Source organism: Lissotriton helveticus, chromosome 6 (assembly GCF_964261635.1).
Source record: "Lissotriton helveticus chromosome 6, aLisHel1.1, whole genome shotgun sequence".
Classification (NCBI taxonomy): Eukaryota; Metazoa; Chordata; class Amphibia; order Caudata; family Salamandridae; genus Lissotriton; species Lissotriton helveticus.
The window spans coordinates 826,580,238-826,598,467 of record NC_136067.1 but is presented as its reverse complement, the minus strand read 5'-3'; the positions used below and the strand labels follow the sequence as shown (position 1 = coordinate 826,598,467).

General features: G+C 45.0%; 1 protein-coding gene across 1 annotated transcript in view; it reads right to left on the bottom strand.

The window, feature by feature from the left end:
* SEC63 (SEC63 protein translocation regulator) overlaps positions 1-11,560 on the bottom strand; it is an 844,363-nt gene extending 832,803 nt beyond the window's left edge. The window contains exon 1 of the mRNA XM_078648413.1: positions 10,913-11,560. Coding sequence (XP_078504539.1) covers positions 10,913-11,036 — 124 coding nt within the window. The 5' untranslated portion in view covers positions 11,037-11,560. The remainder of the gene's footprint in view (positions 1-10,912) is intronic.
* Positions 11,561-18,230: the final 6,670 nt, after the last annotated feature.

Genomic DNA, 18,230 nt, shown 5'->3' with positions numbered 1-18,230 from the left:
AGGTAGAATCAGCAATGTTCTGCACAGAAATGACTAGGCCCTGCTTTGTTATCACATCCATTCTTTGCCTGAGGAGCACAGCTGTTCTTACCAATACTTTGCTTTACGTACCGCAGTCAGTCTCTGCAATCTGAACCAGATGGATACCATGCACACAAGATTACTCAATCAAATATGTCACTGAAGCAGATGCTTAGCTTGCTACAAAATGTGCTTATATGGTACAAATGCAGCAACGCAATTCTGACACCTCCTCCACTGACTGGCATGGCCGGGCCTCATTAATGTATGATTGTTCCTACAGTTCATCTAGGCAAAGCCAATAGGTGTGGCCTTGACTTATTGTGTATGTTTTTCATTGGAGCCACTGGCACTTGTCTGTATGGCAGTTTCCACGACACATGTGGAGGCATTTTATTGTGTACGTTTATAAAGCTTTATATTACGACTAATAATCCATGATGGCTAAAACCCTAAACACTGATATAACCTGTCTGTCAGGCTAGCTGTGTAAACCTATAAAATATATAGTGCTCTGCTGTCTATGGCCTGAGATTGTGAGATGCATCTAACTTGTGTTTTACCACCTCGTTTTTTCTGGGTATATTCACTGTCATAACATCCACTTGGAAGAGAGGATGGAAACATGAAAAAAGACTGTTGCTTCGTGCACTTTGAACCACGATAGGCCACGTAAAATTGCCTATAGATTTAACGTTATCTGCCTGCACTGCAAATGTGATTTTAGCCAATATATACGGTATTTACTCTTAAAAATGACTGTTTTGTCACTGCTTTTTCTAAGTTTATTAGGATAGAAATGGGCATAATCTTTCACTCTTATCAATCAATCAGAGTATTTATAAAGCGCACTATTCACCAGTGAGGGTCCCAAGGCGCTGAGGGGAGGGGGCGCTGAGGGGAGGGGGTGCTGCTATTGTTCGAAGAGCCAGGTCTTGAGGAGTCTTCTGAAGGCGAGCAGGTCCTGGGTCTGCCATATGTGGGTGGAGAGGGTGTTCCAGGTCTTGGCGGCGAGGTAGGAGAAGGATCTGCCGCCGGAGGTCGTTTGTTGGATGCGGGGGACCGCGGCGAGGCTGGCGGAGCGGAGCTGTCAGGGGGGGGTGTCGAAGCGGAGTCAGCTGTTCAGGGAGGCTGGTCCGGCGTTGTGGAGTGCTTTGTGTGCGTGGGTGAGGAGCTTGAAGGTGATCCTCTTGTCGACAAGGAGCCAGTGTAGGTCTCTCAAGTGGGGGGGTGAAGTGGCTGGGGCGGGGGACGTTGACGATCAGTCGGGCGGAGGCGTTTTGGATGCGTGTGGAAGTTGAGCACGCATAAGACACCATAATGGTATTGGAATATTTCATGGGAGTTCTTCAGAACCAAGGCCTTTCTATCTCATATGTGGACAAAGGTTCACCTTACCTTCTGTTCCTTACTGAAAGCTAACCCACAGACGGTGTTAACAACAATCGACCACCTCAAATGCTCACCTGTTGCTACGGTTTCCAGTCAATGCAATGACTGAATATGCTTTTGTAACCCACTGGAACAAAGGAATACCAGCCGAGCTGACTGTTTTTTTTATTGCAGCTGCGACTAAAATATTGCAATCTTAAAAACGCAGTCCCACACCAAGTCAACCCAGTCTTTACAGATAATTTTGCTTCTGTAAATACAATGTTTAACAATAAAACCAAAAGATTCATCCATAAGTCCCAAACACCTGGGTGCACTTACCCAGCCGAACTTAATACATATTTACTAGGCCGAAGCGTCCACTCAAAACTCAATTTCATTTCCCTCTTATTTCCTCCACCACTTTCTTGCCTGGTATTCATAAAGTCAGGTCTTTACACCACCCATCCAATAGAAGGCCCCCGTTTTATATCCAATGTATAGCTTTGCATCTTCTTGCAAGAAGAAAAAACAAGGACATCATCCTCCTCCTCTTTTACCTCAGATGTAACACCAACACACTGAATTTAATAGCTGCTGTGACACCCCATCCAACCGTCATCTGTAAGGGCCATATCATCTAATTCCAGTAATCTCTCCCTAGCAAACATTGGTAAAATCATGTGGCTATAGTCTACTTTCTCCCTAGTGCATCTGGGGTGTTTAAATTAAATTGCTTTAATCGAAGACCTACATTTTTGCATCTGATCAGCCATAACCGGGCTTTTAGCATACCCTATTGTAAGAAGAAAAAAAAACTGCAAAGAAGAATGCAGAAGGACTCCACTGGCGAGATAAAGAAGAGAGCAAGAACAGTATAATTTTTGCTACATCCAACCTCAACTCCTGCAGGGTCTTTCAGTCTGGATGATTAGTGCTACCTAAAGATCCGTTATTACTGTTACAGGATTCACCTATACAGGAGTGTCAAAGGTCGACCACAGTGCCCATCATTTGTTCTCTGCCTTCTGTGTTGTGCAGCAGAGACAGGTGCAAATTAAGTTCCAAGAGAACTGCGCCTGCACACAGTACAACTCACTTAGTCCTAGTTAAAAGCTGCAGCACACGTGAAAAAAGAGTCTTTTTTGTTTCCAATTAAACTTCACAGACTTCAAATATACCTCAGCATCATAACGTACAGCATTGAGATAAAATCGCCAACACTGGCAGACATTGGATATAGAAAACGGGATGTCTGCGTTTAGCAATGTACTTGTTGAACTGATCTGAGCACGATTGAGTATTCCAGTCAGAGTGCATCTGTACTCTTGATTGTGGAGGTGGACAAGCAGAAGCAGGTGACGTCAAGGTCATTAGTGTAAACCTTGTAAATTTAGGCCGTTGAAAAGATGGGAAGGGCTAAATGCAAAATGTAATGGGCATCGCAATAGAATAAACAGGAAATGGCTTGTCTGCTGTAGTTTGTTTAAGCAAATTTGGCAGCTTTGTCTGCAGTACAATGACGCACAATTATCTGGCTTATATCATACCAGCAGGCACTCCCCTACATTGCTCGAGTCACCTTAAGCAGAGCCTAGGATAGCAAAAAATCTAGAATCAATGCCATACGTACTCTAAGAGTATACCATGAAACAAGACACACAAAGTTGTCACAGCGCTCACTGCAAATACCCACGCAACATCACTTAAAGATGTCTGTTTGCCCTGCAAATTTTCTTTGAGAAAGATTAGCAATTCAACTGAGCAATAAATAAAAGTATGCCAGTAAAAGCAAAGAAGGGCATTGCATTTCGAGGGGATTATGTTCCGTATGGTGAGACTGAAGGATGCAGGGCATTTGTCCCTGCAGGATATTCTCAATATGACTGGACACTACAGTGCTTAAAATACAGATATCGGATTAGCTGGTGCCGACTTATGCAGTCTGCATCAATTTGGGGAAGTATCTGCTACGCTGGATAATTTTTTGGTAATCCTGGCACCCTCCTTCCCACCTACGTCACAGAGGTCATGACAGCACTGAGTGGTAAGAACAGAAGGCAGATACGACTCTATAATTGCCCCCTTTACTTTCAGTGGTTTCCCCTTCTTGCTCTTCCCATTGACCCCTCAGCCGCAAATAGGAGGCCGATGAGGAGCCAGGACAGGGTGAAGCAATACACCCTCCGATGACATCAGGTCAAACTTTGTGTCATGTCACTTCTGCTTCCCTAACACTCTAGTGAAGCTGCATTCATACTGGTGCGAGGGAGAATAATTAGTCACTGAATTGAAATGAACTTTGAGTGAGGAAACAAAGGTCAGTCAATATAGGCCTGCCCGTTGCAAGGGCCACGAAGTTTCAACAAGATTCGCTAGGTAGGCTTTTCAATATAACAGTATGAGGAAAGATGTTGAGGTCCCCAGGTATCCTTCTTTCTCCTTGGTTTTAAATACTCTTCTCAATCATGTAGTTGACCCTATGACTGCTCAAATGCTCCAGCATCTATTGTAGAAATATTGCCATAGCATTTAAATGTCCCACCTCGTGAATCACAGGCCCACTAATCCTCAACTTAAGATATGTGATTAAATTTACCCAGAATGTGATGGGTGGTGACTGGGGCCCCCGAAATAGGAGTAATAAAATGAAAACAAATGATAATAGGAACCGAGAACCTGGCTAAACCATTCATGGAAATCCTCAAATGGCGTATGTTAAAGAAAACCCGCCATGTATAAGATCAAAACGCAGACTGGATCATTTATACTCTATGATCCAAACTGTACAAAGAAACCTCATGGAGCGATTTACATTTGCTTCAGGTGCTCACAGTATCTGCACACAATTTACAAATCAAGGGAAAGAAATAATGGGGGATAATGACCAACAAACAATGAAGCGGACCACCAAACGGGAGGATGCAAATGGACATTAAGGGGAACATGAGGGGCTGGGAGGGGTGATTAATGCTCTGGACAGAAAGACAATATTAGACATTTTGCATACTGCTTGCAATGAAATGCCTATTTTAGAACTACCGAGCTATCTAAATAGCCAAGACACTTTCTCCACTACATAGCACAGCTGCCATTATGAATGTAATCAAGCCAGACTGTTCATTAAAAAAAAGCATTTGTTTTCACTTTTTAACTTGAACATTTCCCCAGTGCAGACACTGATATTTTGAACTTTTAACTTTGCTAATGCAGTGCACCTAAAATTCTAGATTTGACAATTATAAAAAGAAATGCGGACCAGCAACGTTGACAACTATCACTCCATGGTCCATTCTAGACACAGTACTACAAAATTCCTGCCAAACAGTACACTATATTGACCAGGGTACAATTAGCACCATAACTATCGATTCCAAGTGACCACAGAAAAGGGATACACAATAAAATAACGTGTGCACACGTTCAGGAAAAAAAGCAGCACGTATTGCTTTGCCTAGATAAAGTGTTTAGTCACAAACACTTATTTTCATAAGACATTAAAAGAGTTATAAAAGTTTGTAACAAGACAGTTAGACCGACTGGCTGAATATTGTTAGTAATTTAACGACTTCGAAATGAAGACTGTCATTTGATAACCTGGTTTAAATACATAAAGTAGCACTGCATTAACATGGGCATAAAACTTTAATTTATGGATGCCTCTATTCATGATTCACAGACAAGTGCCAAACCTCCTCAACTATAAGAAATAACAGAAATCAACCATGTTTGTTGAAGACAGCGAACGATCCTCCCCTGTGCGTGGGTAAATAGATCAATGGTTGCACAAACTTCTATTGAGAAACGTTTTGACTCCCGCATGTTATCAACCATCCCTTTATGCAAAACAATTACATTATCAAGCATTATTCATGCATTGGTAACGGCACAAAGCAATATTAATACCAAAACAGAAATGTCATGCCCAACAATCTGGTGGTAGTGTATGTATACCATATAGAAGTACATCTACCATAAGACTTTATAGTCACGGCTGGTGATGGCAGGTAATGCCTGAGACCCACTCAAATTGATATTTTACATAAATTGAACCATTCTCAGATTTGTCTTTTTAAAAATGTTTCAAAGCCATTTGAGATACCATAAGGTCTGGCTTACAAGAGTGCAATTGGCTTCGTCAATGTTCTTTTAGCCATTTTGTACAGCAGCATAGATGCTGTACGGCATGGCTGACCGTAAAGAAAAAAACACAGCACTGGGACGCCGGGCCAGTGCTGGCAGAGCAACATGGACAACGGAGGGTGTGAGGTAAAAGAAAACGATATGCTGCAGCCAGCGCAATGTTACTGCATGTTGGTGGCAGGGAGCAACAGAGAAAGGGGGGGGGAGGGTAGGAAACAACACAGATAGAGGGCAAGTCAGGGACAAAAACAGACAAAAGGGGTGGGAGGGCGTGGTTGGGAGTAAGCATGTGGACAAGAGGACAGGCAAGCTGAAGGACAGCAGAAGGAGGGTGGAAGGGATAGGGTAACCAACAAAGGAAGGAAGGCTTTGGGCAAGCAACAACATGGACGAGGGAGGAACACAGGGGGTAAGAAGCAGTACACAAGAGAGCCAGCTGAAAAGGGTGCACTCTGGTAGAGTGCTCAAAAACGAAGAAAATGTAATAAAAAAATGAGCTTAGGAAGACGCAAGTAATGCATCTATGCTCAAGGGAAGGAACAGATACGTAAAGCGGAAGGAAGCCTTGCAGCTGACCAATAAGAAGCAAGTAAATGAGAGTGACCATGAAGCAAGCCAATGGTAAACAATGGGTGGACTCCAAGCCTACAAAAAGCAATGAGGAACGGGGTCAAGACTGATTTGCATATGGCTGGGTCCAAATTGGGGTGGCATGGTGAGCAAATGAGAAATGGATTTGACCCAGATCTCTTGACTGGGGTTGAATGTTTGATTTGTTCCACATTCTCTCCATCATTTGTGTCTCTTTTGATTACTCGCCCGGGTGTGCCCAGATGTGGTTTCCAGGCTCACTGTGCCAGTGGATTCAAGTTAGCCTGGCTGATGAGGAGTGATACCACAAAGCCGGCTTGTAGGTAAGGACCAGGGTCTATGGAGCGACCAGTGGTGGCCGCAAAGTCTGGGTATCGTCCCCTTCCCAAAACAGGTGGTTAAAAACCTTGGAGTCTGGGTGGACAGTCCTCTTAATTATCAGACCCAGACTAAGAAGGTAGCAGGGTCGTGTTTTGGGCTACTTCGTGGGGTTAAGCCCATCCTTAAATTCTTTGATACTACTACCAGACAGACCATCGTGCAGGCGACAATCTTGTCTCGCCTTGACTATGCCTCTATGCTTTATTTGGGGGCCAATACGGCAGAAATTGCTGGGCTGCAGAGAGTGCAGACCACATATGCAAGAATGCTACTCGGTCTGCGTAGATCCAGTTCAGCATCTAATGCACTTCGGCGCCTAATCTGGCTGCCTATGACCAATCGCTTAGAGTTTAAGGCTCTATGTATGGTGTTCAAGGCATGGAAACTAGCCTCACCCGAGATTTTGTTAGATCTGGTTCAACCCTATGTCTCTGAGCGCCAGCTTCGTTCCTGTGGTCAAAATCTATTGGTTGTCCCGCAGGTGAAGAAAACTAGGGCAGGAGGAAGATCATTCAGAAATAAAGCCTCAAGACTGTGGAAGACTCTGCCAGTTCATATCCGTGGTATGACTGGCTACTTGGCATTTAGGAAGGAGATTAAGACTGTTCTCTTTCCTATGGTCTAGTCCTGTAGTGTGTCATCAGTAGCCAACTCACCAGTCTCCACTCAGTAGCGCCGGGACGCTCCTTTGTTGGGGCAGCTGTTGCGCTTTACAAGTGCTTTTAACATAACATAACATGTTGATTGTTTCTGGTCCGGGGAGGACCTGGCTTAGCAGTTCGGGATGGACTGTTCCCATGAGGAGCAGGATCAAGACTGATATGCAATTGGCTGTGTCTAAAAAGGGGTGGCATGGTGAGCAAAAGAATGATGAATTTAACACAGATCTCTTGACTGCGGGTGAATGTTTGATTTGTTCAGCATTCCGTCCTTCATTTGTGTGTCTTTTGCTTAAAAAGAAAAAATTCCCAGTATCACAATAACAGAGGCTCTATGAATAATCCGAGCAAGTAACGAACGTCTTGCAGTATTTCCTTATTAAAACACATATAAACTTTTTACAAAATAACCAACATAATAAATCAAACAAACTAATTTTCTCTAAGGCTTATTTCTGATCTGGAAGCAAGGACTCGTTTTACTAGGGTTAAAACATACTACTGGCAACTGCCAAAAATGCATTACATTCAGTACTAAAATTCTTTCCAGGCAAATAAAAAGAAGGGTTACATTTGGGGGAGGGGATAAAAGATGAATGTAAAAGAAGTCCTAGCACTCCTGAATTCAAAAGTGTTTGTGATGCTGGATTAAATGATGTTAGTACAATGTATCTGCTGTACTAATTGCACAATGTTCTATACGGCATGTGAATTGGTGTGTGGCAAGAAATCACAAACCGAAAAGAAAGTATTTTTTAGGTTAAAATGTCCAAATTACTTGAACTTTGAAAGTAAAACGGAACATAAAATAATGGCAATATGCAAAAAAAAGGGAACATAAAATAATGGCAATATGCAAAAAACAAAAAAAGAGCTGCTTTACCACTAGAGCTCCCTCCCACAAACGTTATTGTTGACAACAACTAAATACCTCATTCATTTTGAGAAAATGTTGATCTTCCAAATCCATGGGGCTCAAATGGGTGGGCTACGAAAATTAAAGGAAGAGCACAGGTAGGAAGCAATGACAGATGCAAAGGCGTAGGAGACTACATTTTTGCAGTGGGGTAAGGGGTTGAAATCATTACACGGACATCCTTAGGGAGAACTAAACCCAGGGGCTGACACCTTGACTTGACAAACAGGCTGATTTTAGATGAGGCTCAACACCTCAGTGGCTGCAATTAAATATTTATCAAAACAAATGTCATAGAAACCCCTCAGAGCTTACTCCTCAGGTGACACCACATCAGGAAGACTGAGATGATATGCAGCATAGCTTACCAGAGTCTGTCTACCATTGTTTAAAAACTGCTTCTATTTAATAATCGGGGTGGGGGAATACTGTTTCCTGCGTCCACCACACACATCTAGGGGAGATATACCACACTACCCACCACGGTTCCTGTACACAGACATATAAACTTATTAAGCGATCAATATATGCTATTCGCTCTGCTTCAGAGTGCATATTTGTAGAGAAGGTATAAGCATGGCCACTAGAATTATGTTTTTCAGCATAGTTCTATATTGTTCACATTTTCCACATAATTCATCTGCTGCGTAATCTGCAGAGTTTTTTTTATTGTGTTTCTAGCTCAAAAGTTACTGAAAAATTGCCCGTCTGTGTTTGTGCGCCCTTCACAAAGGTTAACTGATCATTTTTCAGTTGCTTATTTCTGTATTTGGTTGTTATACTGCTACTAATCAGAAAATATTGCCCGGAAAGTATTAATATATCTAAAAATTGAAAAATAAGTAGTACCAGAAAAAAAGTGTTGCGTTCTGCCACAATTTGCCTTTTCGTTGACCCCTTTAGTCAACCATGCTGCATCATTTGGTTCTCCCCTGCACATAATTCCAGTGGCCCCATGAATAAGGTAAAAAAAATAGCAAAGGAAGCTTTGACACTGATTTAGAAATACCTTTTTGGAGTGACATGGTGAACTGCCTTATCACTGCAGAAGTGGAAGGCCTAATCCAAGCCGAGACCAGCAGCATGGGCTGCAACAAGCCAATTAAGTGCAGAGCGGTGGTGTTCAGCCTAGATCCATAACAGATTTCGGGATAACCACAAACATTGATCCATGTATAAGGAAAATTATATAGACTGCCAGAGGTTATCCAGAAAATCTTTAAGGAATCCAGTCCTTGAGGGTATATGCTGGCCACCCTTTCGGGGACTGGGCGGGTAGAAGGCTTGAACTTTCTGTAAGCTCAGATTCTGCTTTCCAATATACAATATTACATTAAACGCGGGCACGAGTACAAAAGGTATAAGAACCCTACAAAACCACAGCTACCTATAGGAAAAAACAAAGGGTTTAAAACCGCGGCGGGAACACATTAATAAGGGATAGAGACTGGAACGACTGGCTCTAATCCTACCTGTCAAAACGTCAACAATGAAGTCATAAGCAAGTATGGCCACTGGCATGATCTAAGACTCTAAATCCTACCAGGCGTTACATACTTTAAGATTATTTACTCTTTCTTTGATACGCATGTCCTTAGTACATTTAAACGAGGACTGTGCCTTCTCACCGTCCTGAAGAACTGATTTACCACCAATAAGTTTACCTAAAGCTCTGTAAAATGCAACTGCCACTAACTCAACGGAAAAAAGATGATTCAGAAGAACATAACAGAGAATTTCACAACGGATTTAAAACTGGATAATTCGGCGAGCCATTAAAGATGAAAACAGCTGTAAACTCAAGGGACTACATAATGACCGTGACACAAGGAAAAAAATGGAGGGAGGAAAGCAAAGCTTGAACACTATAGCAACCTAAATCAAGTTCAAATTGCTAACACGGGTGCAGATGGGCACTGATTTTGCAAGGAAGATGCGCACGATGTACAGCTCAAGATGCCTACAGTCACTAACAGCTGTACGAAAAAGTGAATGGGTGCACGTAGGCCTTCTTTTACATCGCTGAAAGCCTGCATGTCCTGTGTGCTGTAAGAACTTTCTCGGTTTACTGACAGCGGGACGATTGCTAGAGGGTGCTACAACACAGCAGCTGTCAGCATGCAATTAACTGGCTGGGTACGCTGAGTATCCTACACTGCACAGATGCTTCATGCAGGTTAGGTTTCAAATAATTTCGGCTGATACGGGTACCCTTCCTATAACCTAGCTTACGATAGGGAAAACGAATAAAACGTTTCAGGTGTGCGACTTGCATTTATAAAAGGAACATGGAAATATACCTCCACTGCACCATGGCTCACTCAAAAACAAGTGGGCACCAACCAGCTATGCAATGCGTCACACAAACCAGCATCAAAGATCTTCAAAAACTCTTGCAACCTGGAGCACTGTGACCATGGCTCTCAGACTGCCACAGTTAGGAACGAAACTCATAAATGCTTGTCCAACTTTAAATTTGTATTGGAATGCCCAGGAACTGCTGCAAATCTAGAGGGAACCGAATAGAAAGTGGGGAGTGGGTCTGTCACTTGAAGAACCAGGAGCTTCTCTCTTGGCTAGTACATATAGCCAATTGACTTCAATAACAAAGCCTCACACTTCGGTAGCCTTTCGCCCCCCTCAAAAAAACTGTCATGTAACATCAATATTGCCTGCCCTGGAGGCCTCAATAACCAAAGGTACATGAGGAAGCAGAGGGAGCTGGGTGTACCTAGTGACAACAGCAAGTGTAACAGATGTAACCAACCAACATCCCTGGAGCCTGGCTTTGCTGATGCTCGCGACCTTGTTTATCGTGGGGGGCACTCACCTGAGTTCTGGTCTCGGGGCCACAGGTAGTAGGTGGCCGGCACAACGATGAGCCCCACGAAGGAGGTGAGGAAGTAGAAGAAGGTGTTGCCGCTGTCATCGTACTGGAACTGCTGCCCAGCCATGGCGGCTCCTCCGAGGTGTGGGGAGCAGGGCAGGGGGCGCGCGCTCACTGACGCAGACCCAGCGCCGCGAGCCAACAACTGCCCCAACACACAGTAGAGGGGAGGAGCGGAGCCGACGCTCGACACGCCTTTCTCGCACTCCGTCACAAACGCCCGACGAACGAAAAGGCTGCAGTAGCACCGAAGCAACCGGCTTGGCTTGTGTCTCCAGTGGCAGCCATGCTAGAATAAGTCTTACGTCACTGTTTGGTTTCTTACTGTTGTCAAGCTGTGATAGGGTAACCCGAGTAAAAGGCTGGTTCCTTATCTTCACGGACTCGGGCGTTAAAGGCTTACTTTTCCAGCCCTTTTGCCCACTTCGTTATATCACGAGTCATATTCTGACACATTTTGTTTTGAGTTCATAATTCAGCAGTACTATACCCCACCGTTCTAAGATGGCTGCCAAATTTACGCACTGACGATAGCACGTTCAACGGCAGATGTTGGTCGCGTCCAGCTGCACGTACGTAAGCCACACTCTTGAACACATCAGCATGTAGTATGCAAATGAACATGTATTTATCAATGACGTCTGCTGATGCAGCATAGCTAGACCAGTGACGATTGTGCCTTCCCCTTCCGGTTCCGAAGAGGAGTTACGCTTAGGGAGTGGGACGTCTAAGGAGTGAGTCTGCAACGGCCCCCAGTGTTTTGTTGGGGGAAGAAAGAGCGAGACACCGCAAACTGGCCGAATCGAAGCCCCATGCTGTGACGCTACTCAGGCTGGTGCCACTCAGGAGGACATATAGCTCAGCTGGAGGCCTCGGGTTGTCTGCTTCTGCCCTCACTGAGTAGTGCTATACTGAACTCTCACAGTATTTACCTAGTGGAAGTTGGGACAGTAGTGACTGTAGCGGACCTAATCTGGTGACTGTGGAGCCATTCGAAGTGCCCTTCGAGCTCTCTTCAGGTGCCCCTAGGGATGGCTTTGCGGCCTAGACTCGGTAGTTGGGTCTGTGCCTCATAAGGCATGTGATAGGTTTCCGGAAATGGAGAATTGCATTACCTACATAATTATGCTTTAGAGCTGATAACACGCACACCAACATAAAGAGATCGCGATCAAACCTGCACTTGTGCGTGTGGCTGGTTTTAAAACTTAGTCTGTAAAAACGTTGTATTTTTTATTAAATCTTTCTATTGCAACAATATTAAACCAGCAGTACATCATTAATAGAGTTTACAGAAGTAATTGACCAGTTGTTTACATTATTATCGTTTGTTATCCTAGAGGGTATGACATTACGGATACAGTGCTCATCTCACCTGTTCAGGATCCCCTCACAGCACCCGGAACACCCGCCATTGATACCAGATTTCTGTCGCGGCCGGCATGACTCGTGGGTTGGGTTGGTGGTGGGAGGGGGGCTAGCGCGGGTTCGCTGGGGTTTAATTAAAATTTTAAACAACTATTGGCATAGCCAATAGGTCTCGCCTTTGGGGCCTTATACGTGTTTAGTTATCCAGCACAATATCCTTGGTGCAACAAATCACCTGTTGCAGGGCTAAGCACTTATAAGGTCCCAAAGGCGAGACCTATTGGCTATGCCAATGCTTGTTTTTTCAGTTGGATCACCTACAAGACAAGTACAGTTAGAAAGAACATACAATAAAACTAGTGAAGAAATGAATCCCTTCTGGCAGACATTACCACACCAGGAGCAGGGATATCAGTGTACTGATGATAGAAAGGTGCATGAAGGTACCAATAAGTATTAATCTACACAGCCAGGATCTGGACTGATATACCTCGTTGAAATCAGACCTGCTCTGACCTAGCTGTAAATTCAGAAACCGCTATGGGAGCATTGCACCAGCCCCACCCCAAAAACAAATAAATAGAAACGCACACTAGAACTACATGTTGAACATGTTTAGATCATTCCTCAGGCTCTTTCCCTTGGTCAGTGCCAGTGCTACACAATTAGTGCTGCATACACATTTGTACAAGAAAACTCATTTTCCTAGGAGCATTTGTCACCCATTTTTCTTTTTAATACATCACAAGCTCAAGTTTTCCATTAACTCGGCATTCACCATAGCCCACAGCTACACAAAGTGTATTGTTTCCAAATCTGGGGCCCATTGTTTATCAGAGTGCTACTTCCAAAACACACTTCAGAATCAGTTTTAGTCAGCCAGGCATGAATGGTTGCCCACACTACATTGCATTGTACACTACATGTACATTTACCTAGCACAGCACAGCTATAGAAATCTAGAACAAATCCCAAAGCACTGACTGGGATGTTCAATCTACGGATATAACCCGATTTAGTAGTGATCCCTTTGTTTGGGAAGGCTTACGTAGTAGTGCGATACAGATGGGGCAGGAGGGAGAGCAAGTACTGCACCTAATCTATGTGGCAGAAATATACATTGTTGAGTTGGTCTGCTCACTAGCCTGCCACCCCACCCCAATTACTGTGATTGGTGGGCTGTGGTAGAAGGCGAAAAAGGTCCCGTCCTATCCCACTTGCTTGGATTCTGGTGGTATCCCTAAAGTAATTATAAATAACGTTGGTAGTGCTGCACAGAGATCAGCCTATGTCACTGCTTGTAGACCACTGTCTGCAACCCAGTCACAGGGAAAGTGGAGAGGACAAATCCGCAATTCTCCAGGAAAGGCAAACCACCCCTAATCTTCGAAATCGGCTTCAAAGTAATCAACAGTTTAGGGGGAAGTGATAAGCAGCACATATTTTTCTTCTATGGGGTTCGTTTTACTGAGTGAGAACCCCCCTCATTCGGACATTTTTCACATAGTTAAAGAAGCTAGTTTTAGGCCAGGATATCCTCCGAGGCCTTCAACGCTCTGAAGTGGTGCACGGGGAGGCACAAGCACCACTGAACCAAAATGACGTTCAAAGTATACTCTGATATGCAGACAGAATTCAGAGTAGCAAACAAACACTAGCTTGCAACGTAGATTTATCAATCTGGTAAGTGCAGAGAAGGAAAGAAAGCTAAGGTTGGTAGATACCCAATCCAAGCAATTGGTTTAAAAGTTAACTTCTCTTGAAACTCAAGGCGCTTTGCTTTTCGTATGTTGTATTTTGCTTCAAAATAAAACGGCTGTGCTGCATAGTAATTGCTCAGAGTAAAGGCAAAGCGCGAAGTCCTAGTAGAGTTAATTATTTGCCAGAGTGGCTCTGTAATCTTGGGGGTTGACAACAGAGTTTGGAAAAGACACCGTGTCCAAAGCAACCTCTCTCCCTCCGTAGAAAACATCAGACAGCCAAAGGCATAGAACGGCGGTGTCCACCGGAGTCGGCTCAAGGCAGGCACTGAGTGCATTCCTGAAATAGCGGCCAAAAAAGAGATGCAAACACTTGCAGCGCAGTCTTTTCATCCTCATTACTGAAGTCCCCACATAAATCAACAGGCACAACGCAGTAAATGTCATTTTGACAAGGCACTGGCTGGGCAGTGAGTAGGTAGGTAGTTCATCCTTAGCTCACAAGGCTCCTCTTTCTAATTGGATCCATCTTTATTTTTATGAAATGTTTCCTCGGGACGGATCATTAATTCTAAACATTGGTTGGGGAAACAGCGAGGCGAGGTTAATGAAGAGCTGCTGGGGCCCCTCGTGTGGAGAGGCTGGTGAGGCCCTTTCAGGCCTGAAGGGACCCAATGAAGAGCTGCTGGGGCCCCTCATGTGGAGAGGCTGGTGAGGCCCTTTCCGGCCTGAAGGGGGCCCAATGAAGAGCTGCTGGGGCCCCTCGTGTGGAGAGGCTGGTGAGGCCCTTTCAGGCCTGAAGGGACCCAATGAAGAGCTGCTGGGGCCCCTCGTGTGGAGAGGCTGGCGAGGCGTTTTCCTGTTCTCACCACATTCGAGGCTGCTGACACTCTTGTTCCTGAGGTCTTTTATTTTTGGAAAAATTAGAAAATATTGTGTTTTTTTCTTGTTTTTACAGCAGCATATGTTCTTTTGACTTATTGCTACGGTTTCTCATTTGCTCAATAGTCTATTTGGGGCATTTCACTAATTGTGGTGTGTAGATTTGGGAGACATTATCTAGCATTAAGATGTAAGATGTTGTAGCATTACTTGTAGATTATGTTACATGAGATGACTGTTTAGTTCTACGTCACCACTTATTTCATGGTTGTATATGAGATGACTGGTTTTAAGTCACTCAATATTTTTGTTTTTATCTATAGTTGTGTATTCTACTGTTCATGAGATGACTGAGATGAGATGGGAGAGGAGTTGGCCTAATGGCTAGGGAACTCGACCTCGGACCTGGGGATCTGGGTTCGAGTCTTGGTAACAACGCCAAAACCTCCTGTGATTCTGGGCAAATCACTTAATCTCCCCGTGCCTAAAATGAATGTGTGTCCGTTCTCATGTAACGTAACTGGTGCTATGTAAAGCGCTCTGATACCTGAATCGGTTCGGGTCTAGTTCGCGCTATATAAAACTCTGCAAAAAAAAAAAAGAAAACAAGACACCTCATTAGTAAGAGCCCAGTACAAATACAACTGATGTGCTCTGCGTGTTGTACATGCCTAAGCAATAGGATACATGTTTGCAGTCTGTGCACTCACATTTTTTTCATATTAAAAGCAGCCACACCTGGATTAACCATGCATCGTAGAGTCTTAGAGCATGGTACCAAGAAAAAAACTCAGTCTAAAGCCAGACATTAAATCTTGCCTTATTTAACTTTAACAAATCTATCACTCAATTTCAAAGGTGTTTGGGGTCTCATGTGATGCACAGCGTTCTCCAGATTCACTCTTAGAACATGCACTGAAGATGGAAGACTCGGAAAAAGCGAAAAAAACAAGCCCGGGAGCTGTGTGCGCACGCACTGAAGACGGAAGACTCAGAAAAAAGCAAAAAAAACAAGCCCGGGAGTTGTCTGTGCACGCGCGCTCAGCACAAAAGTGAAAGGTAATTAGACAAGAGAGACGGAGAGGGCGGAGTGAGTGGGCGCGCGACGGCAAAAGTGAAAGTGCAAGTTTAAGGGTGCTCGCGTGCGATGCGCTGAGCGCATGACGAGAGCTGTAAGCCAGATGGCGCCTCTGCTCGTGCATGTGCGCGTAACTGCACGCTAGAGGCCACACAGAAAGCTGTGGTCGGATTTTTGAATGCCCAGTTACTAAAAGTCTCGCCAGAACAGCATATGCGCTGGCTCAGGCGAGACCTAAAAACTTACCTTACCGGGTCCCGTGCCGCCTCAGCTCCTGGCTGGGTCCAGCATTTTCCCAACAGGAAGCAGCCACAGGCAGCCTCCCTCCCCTCCCCTAAGCCAATCACAGCGCTTCAATGGCCGCGTTGTGATTAGTGGTGACGGCGCCCAGCCGAGCGCCTATGGGGAGGCCATTTTCTCTATGCAGGCTACATGCAGCCTACATAGAGAAAAGTCAGAGTGGGCATGACTGGTTTGGTTGGCCCTACAGGGCCGACCAAACAGTCAGGACCTACAGCATTAGGCAAGCCACTCCTCCCCACCCACCCGCCCCCAACCAGGCATACCCTTCTGCTTTCTCGGAGTGCGAGAAGCAGAAACATAAAATGGTATTTTAAATACCTTTTTATGTTTCTGCTTCTCGCACTGTAAGAAAGCAGTGGGGTAATGCTCCCCCGCCCTAATGGAGGAGCCTTCCCAGCCAGGTCCGTGGTTCCCTTTTTGTCATAAAGTAGGGAGCTATATCTCCTGTTTCCCATGTATAATCTGTCTACGCTATAAATTGGCTCCTTCTGATCCCCGAATGCCAAGACATTCACCATGACCAGCTGAGATGCCCATTAGTATAGTTTCACAACTGGAATCGCCAGCCCCGCTTCTTACACCCCCTCTTTGTAGCTTACAAAGCGCTATTCGTTATGCCCCTCCGTTCCACAGCAGTGAGCGCAGTTCCGCCTCACTTAAGAGGAAGAATTTCATCGGAATCCAATAGAGGGAATTTGGCAGAACATATAACAGCCTGGGGAGTGTCATCATTTTGAACAGTGATGGCGATCCATCAGATTCAGAGGCAGCACCTTCCATCTCTGGGCGTCCTGCCGAAACCTGGTCAGCTAGGGCAGCAAATTCTGGTCATAGTAATTTTGCGGATTTCTTGTTAAGTGTATCCCCAGATATTTAAACCCCACGAGCTCCACCGGGGCTTTGTATCTGGAGGTTAGTTTCGGGATGCCCCTACCAGCGGAAACCATAAGGACTTGTCCAAAAATACAGAATATTTGCAGGATGCTATCTATTGTTTGCTGCGAAATGCAGGCATATATGATCTTCCGACTCATCGCCTACTGGGATACCCCATATTAGAGGGTCTTGGCGGATCAGTGTCTCCAACGGTTCAAAGGCCAGGGTAAATAAAATCGGGGACAGAGGACAGCCCTGCCTAGTCCCTTTCTGCATGGGGAATTCACTGGAGACTGTTTCGTTAGCCTTCACCCTGGCTAGCTGTTGTCTGTATAGCAATCTTATCCAACTAGTGAAGTTAGGTCTGAATCCCATGCACTCCAGAACCGCCCACAAGTAGTTCCACTCCACGCTATCGAATACCATTCTGGCATGAAATGAAATGCCAGTATTTGTAAAGTGCACAGCTACCTCTGAAGTGGTGTCCCGGCGCTGGGGGCCCTCGGGAAGATTAAGCAAGCTATTGCACAGAGTCGCATGGTGCTGGGCTGACCTGCCGCTGGTACCGGGGATCGAACCGTGAGCCCCAGGTTCCAGCGTCAGTCGCCCTGGCCGCTGCGCCACACCTCTTCCACCAGGGACAGGAGTGCTGCCGGCACAGAGAGTCTCGGGTTCGTTACATGCAGGATTCCGAACAGTCTGAGGAGATTAAGTCTAGTGCCTCTGTGTGGCTTAAATCCAGACTGATCCGGGTGCACCAGATCAGTCAGGCCGCGGCTAGCACCTTTACGTCGAAGTTAAGCAGTGATATTGGTCGATATGACCCACAACATGTTGGGGGCTTACCTTCTTTGGGTATGAAAACTATTATTGATATCGGCTGGTCATGGGGCAACCTCCCTGTCTGTTTGACTTCTTGGAACATCGATAGAAGATGGGGCATTGTCTTGTCTAGCATACATTTATACAATTCTACTGGGAGACCGTTTGGACCTGAGGCCTTCCCTGAACGCAGTGAATGGACGGCCAATGTTATTTCTTCCACCGTCAATTC